General features: G+C 37.3%; 1 protein-coding gene across 1 annotated transcript; it reads left to right on the forward strand.

Annotated features, from left to right (window-relative positions):
- The first annotated feature begins 2,241 nt into the window (after positions 1-2,241).
- Positions 2,242-3,177, forward strand: LOC126080771 (olfactory receptor 4C15-like). Its single transcript, XM_049891945.1, has one exon. It carries the CDS (start codon positions 2,242-2,244, stop codon positions 3,175-3,177), a length of 936 nt encoding a protein of 311 aa, XP_049747902.1.
- Positions 3,178-6,120: the final 2,943 nt, after the last annotated feature.

Raw genomic sequence — 6,120 nt, forward strand, 5'->3', positions numbered from 1 at the left:
GTTCATTGTAAAAACAGGAATTAATAAAAATGTTGACAATTCTCTGTGTCGGTGGTCTGGGGCTTTATCTCCTATTGAACGTTTTTATGTGTTATTTGATTCTATCAATAGGCATTCTTATTATACTCACTTTCCAGACGTGGGAACCAAGGATTTCAGTAACTTGTGTTTTGACAAATAACTATATAGAAAAGGCTGGATTTGAACCCAGGCCTGTATGAGCCTGGAGTTGATGTTCTTATACATTTAACTTTATTGTCTTTCTTGCTTTGGTTCTAGGCTAAACTGACTACTGTTGTATCACATACTGATATTCTTTAATTTTTAATAAGTGGTTGCTGACAGACCCAAGGACCTTATTGGATTTAGTTAATACTCTTGTTTTCTAAGTGAAAGCTTGTAGCTGGATATGGGGTTAACGGTGATAGCACAATTTAAAAAAAAACAAAATTCCCTAAACCCTGAGAATAAGAGGAAATGGTTGTTTTTAAAGCAAGCAAACAGAAGACATTAATACACATAATTGTATATTTGTTAGTTTTATTTGTTAAATTCTAAGTTACATTCAACAAAGTTAGTTTATGAATAATTCTCACGATAAGCCACACTGTTCTTTATTCATCTTATTAGCAAACATATTTATGTAAATTGACTGATAAATTTCTGTTATACATGTAAGGAAGGGCACCGTCATTCTTCAAAGCCCTGTCTGCCTATGGGAAATGAAGTCAAAAGTTGAAGTAATTATCTGGTTGACTCATGGAAATGCTTTCAATGGGTAAAGCAGCTGGCTTATTAAGTGAGATAATAATAACCACAACTTGCAACAGTTCTTTATCGCAAGCAACGTTTTCATGTTTTCAAAATTGGCCTTCATCAGAGTCCTGTGAGAGGATCGGATAAGCTATATATGAACTATCTTACAACAAGGCTATATAATTTTAAATCAGATGTACCTTGAGGTTTGTACTTGATCATATTGGGCCACATCCTATAAATAATTGGTTAATAATTGATAAAGCTTCAAGACTAGTTTATATTCAATATGTTGTTTCTTTTCCTTAACCTATCTGGTTGTTGTCATTTATATGTATATGATATGCACATATATGGTTGGGCCGTTACCTTCTGATTATAAAACGTTTGCAATTTTTTTCACTGAGGTGTCTCATTTATACAAGAACAAAGGAATCTGAAGGTTTTAATCTTGAGAGGTGGGTGGAGGCTGTAGAAAGGGCATCCTTGCTCTGAAGTTCTCCCTGAAAAGAAACATTCTCACCACTTTTCTTATTGATCCAGTGGCAGAAACTCTGGTTTTGGAGCCAGAAAATCCCAGATCCATCTTCTGTTGATTTTTTTTTAACTTAACCTCTCAAAGCATGAGTTTGTTACCAGTAACATAGAGATAATGAGACCTCTCATGGACTGTATCCTAAACATAAGACACTGAGCGATTGCTTTCCTTGCATTATTACACTTAGTTATCAACACAGCACTCTCAAGTAGGTATTATTATTTTTATTGCCTTCTGCTTTCATTTTAAAATGATGGAAAAAAAACCAATACTTAATATAATAAATATACTTATTATTTGCTAAGCATATAGCTAGAAGTTTTCATAGGCCTTTCTTTTTTTTTAAGGAATGAATTAATTCATCTTGAAGGCCCCATTCAGCTCAGACTTTTAAAGAAACATTTGAGGGAGTAAGCGTGATTTCCAAGTGCCTCTTAAACTGCATGCTACCTCTTCTTCTCTTTGCAGGTAAGGCAGTTCCCTGGTGAGAGATACATTTCCCATGCCAGTCATTCTGATTCCCATGCCATGGTCAACGACAGGCATAAGAAATACATTACAGTCCTCCTTTCCTCAGAGCTCGGATGTGTTACAGAATTCTTCACATCAATTCACTCTAATTAGCCACTGTGAACTAATCAGAGTTGGCACCTAAGATAAACACTATTTGTCATCCCTACCACATAGAATATTCCACCTCCCAATTAAAACTCTGACTATTTGAAAGTATTTAACCTCAATTTAGCCTGATGTCTCACTACCATCTTCAACAAATTTCTAATTTTGTATTCTTAATGACAGAAGCACTTGAGATAACTTGACATCTGATGTCCCAACGTGTTGAAGACTGTGCTAATACTATAAGCTGCTTTGGGGAAAATTTCTTTTTCTTATAATATCAGATTCTACTTGGTCACTGTGGTAGGTTTCATCTTTTCTCTGAAATGATGCAAAACCAAAGCTTTGTTACCGAGTTCATCCTCTTGGGGCTTTCACAGAATCCAAACGTTCAAAAAATAGTATTTGTTGTATTTTTGTTTATCTACATTGCAACTGTTGGGGGCAATTTACTAATTGTAGTGACCATCATCAGCAGCCCGGCACTCCTGGGCTCCCCCATGTACTTCTTTCTAGGCTTCCTGTCCTTCCTGGATGCATGCTTCTCCTCCGTCATAGCCCCAAAGATGATTGTGGACTCCCTCTATGAGAGGAAAACCATCTCCTTCGAGGGCTGCATGACCCAGGTCTTTGCTGAACACTTCTTTGGTGGAGTGGAGATGATTGTTCTCACAGCCATGGCCTATGACCGCTATGTGGCCATTTGCAAGCCCTTGCACTATCCCTCTATCATGAACTGGAGGCTTTGTGGCATTCTGATATGGGTAGCCTGGGCAGGGGGCTTCTTGCATTCTGTGATACAAATTCTCTTTACTTTCCAGCTGCCCTTCTGTGGCCCCAATGTCATCGATCACTTCGTTTGTGATTTGTATCCATTATTGGAGCTTGCGTGCACTGACACTCACATCCTTGGCCTTTTGGTGGTTGCCAATAGTGGGTTTTTCTGCATCATAAACTTCTCTTTGTTGCTTATCTCCTATTGTGTCATCTTGCTCTTGCTGAGAACTCATAGCTCTGAAGGTCGGTGGAAAGCTCTCTTCACCTGTGGATCTCACATTGCTGTCGTGGTTTTGTTTTTCGTCCCTTGTATATTTGAGTATGCACGACCTCCATCTGCTTTCTCCTTCGACAAGATGGTGGCCATATTTTACACAATGCTAACTCCCCTGCTCAATCCTGTGATTTACACTTTTAGAAATAAGGAAGTGAAAAATGCCATGAGGAAATTGTGGACCAGATTGGTGGTGGTTTCTGATGAAAAATAAAACATAATACTTAAAAAAAAATAAAAAACTTCAAGAGGGGGAAAAATAGACTTAGCCAAGAACTTTACAGAGGATGTCCTTGTAAGACAGAAAGTAATGTAAAGCAGCATAAAACACTACAATGGAGGTCCAGAAATGCTACTTCTGCCCTTAGGTTACTCATCATCTGAGAGTTGGCAGCTCAGTATCCTTATAAGTGAACATAAGAAAGTTGAATTGTATTCTTATTTAGAATATAATAATCAAAGGAAATCACTAAAAAGAGAAATCAAATTATCTACTTAACTTATTGCCATTCACACCATGCTTTGAAGCAGTTTCATGGAGGGAAGAGAAAAATACCTCAGTGATTAGGAACAGGAGCTTCCTGAAACACTTTCAGCTGAAAAAATGTTTATATTTTGGATGCTGATCCCAGCTAAAGAGCCCTGTTGGTGCAGTGGCTAAGAAACTTGGCTGCTAACCAAAAGGGCATTGATTTGAACTGGCCACCTGCTCCATAGCAGAGAGGTATGGCAGTTGGTTTCCATAAAGATCACAATCCTGGAAACCCTAGGAGGCAGTTCTACTCTGTCCTATAGGGTCACTACGAGTCAAAATCAACTGGGTAGCAATCTTTTTTTTTTTTAAGACTCATTACTGCTAACTAAAAGACTGCATTTCCCAGCACTTCATGTAGCTAGCTGTGACTGCATGACTAAATTCTGGCCAGTAAAATACAAATGAAAGTTGTAACATAAACGGTAATTCTTTTAATGTTGAATTGTGGTTTGAACTCAAACAGCCATGTTGGACCATGAGGATGTGTGCTAAGGTTGCTGAATATGCAAGACTGAGGAGCCTATAACCCTGATGTTGTTTAGCTGTATAAACTATCCCCGTACTACTTGCCTTGGGCTTCCTTAATGGAAGGGGGAAATAAATTTCTATCTTGTTTAAGTCACTTTTTTTAAAAAAAGTAGGCTCAGAATCTGCATCTTCTGTTACATATATGAGCTGTTTCGAACATTCCTGCTGTACTATTACCTGACAATTAGATCTTACAAATTCTTTATCTGTTCTATGGAATCCCCAAATTAATTCACATTAAAGTCTTTAATATTAAGCATATCATTTAACAGCTCAACGCTTAACCTTTTTTTTTTTTTGATGTTCTGACTTCTGCAGGAAATAGTGATCTTAATGTTGTTATAAGGACTTGCTGTTACTAATGACTTGCTGTTACTAATATTAGCTTGCAAATTATATGATTACCTCTGTTTTAGAATTTGAAAAATTCACTACTATTCCAGCCTCCATTCGCTTATATGCTGCCTTCTTAACTGCTACTATAAATGAAGTATCTGTGACCCTTACCAAAGACAACTAAACTCTCTTTTGCATGGGAACTCATTTCTTCACTGCTTACAAAGGACACTTGCCTAAGAATCTCTTCTTTATTTTATTTCATCTGTGTTTTCCTCTCTACTGGATCAGTTACATTAGCAAAGAAGCAATTCATTAACTTTCTCATCTTTAAAAAAAAAAAATTTCCTTGACTCCACTTCATTATCTAATATCACATTTCATCCTCCCTCTTTTACAGCAAAACTCAATAATGCTTATCTCCCGTTTCTTTCCTTCCGTTTTTTTTAACCCCCCTTCACTCACACATAAATACCTAATGCTTTCTAAAAATCCTCTTCTCAAGGTCCCCTTTGGCTTCTGCATCATTAAATTTCACAGTAATTGCTCATTTCTCATTTTATTAAATCCATTATCTGCATTTAACTCAGTTGATCTATCCTTCCTTCACATACTCTCTTTACATGACCAAGATTTCCAAATAAGTATCTCAGACCAGACTTCTTTCTTGAGGTGAAGACCTGAAAATCCAACTACTTCATGATATTTCCATCTAAATGACAAATAGAATTCTTAAACTGAACAAACCCAAAGCTGTATTCCTGGTTCTCCTCCCATCCCCAAACTGACTCCACTCACGTCATCCTCCAACTTGACTGATGGTGCATTTGGTCTATTTATTTTTCTAACTCCCTACTTTCACTCTACCAGGAAATCCTGTTGGCTTTAACGCCAATGCATTTACCAAATTCAAAGACTTCTTATCATTTTTAAAGTTGTCACCTAATTCCCAGCCACCGTCATCTTTCACCTAGGTTATTGCAATTGAATTTTACCTAGTCTCCCTGCTTTTATCTTTGCATTCCCTTCCCCAGTAGCCTACCCTGAGCAAGACAGCTGCAGTTACCATTTAAACTCATAAGTCGGATCATATCATAAATCTACTCTACTGCATTGGCTCTCCATGTAACCCAGGGTAAAAGCCGACACCATACAAATGTTAAATAATAAGCAACAGTAATCTTGCTACCCTCCCACCTCTCTGAACTCTTCTCTCCTGGCTGATCCCTCACTGACTCCTCTGTCCATGTAGCCCCTTTCTGTTTCTTTTATTGACCAGTTATGCTCTTGCCATAGGGAAGGTAAATAAATTGGCTATTCCCTCTCTCTGGAATCCTTCTCCAGAAAAATGCAAGTTGTGTACCAGATAAAACTTCAAGACAAAAGAAATCAAAACGGGCTTAGCCGAGAACTTTACAGGAGATGGACCCTATAAAACAGAAGGTAATGTAATGCAACTGTAAAACACTAACGTGGAGATCAGGAAATGCTATTTCCGCCCTCAGGTCACTCATCATTTCAGAGATGGAGCTCAGTAAACTTACATGTAAAGTAAAGAGAGCTGAATTTTATACACACTTAGAATATAATAATGAAAACACTAGAAGAGAGGGATCAGATTTTCTATTAAAGTCATTGCTATTCACACTATGCTTTGAAAAACATTCGTAGAGGGAAGACAAAAAATGTCTTAGAGATTAGGTACAGGAACTTCCTGAAACTATTTAAATTGATAATAAAATTTATTTTTAGGACACC

This window comes from Elephas maximus, chromosome 7, assembly GCF_024166365.1.
Source record: "Elephas maximus indicus isolate mEleMax1 chromosome 7, mEleMax1 primary haplotype, whole genome shotgun sequence".
NCBI classification, from domain to species: Eukaryota; Metazoa; Chordata; class Mammalia; order Proboscidea; family Elephantidae; genus Elephas; species Elephas maximus.

Excerpts from the sequence above, each read along its gene's own strand:
- LOC126080771 (XM_049891945.1), top strand. The coding sequence starts at position 2,242 with ATGCAAAACCAAAGCTTTGTTACCGAGTTCATCCTCTTGGGGCTTTCA.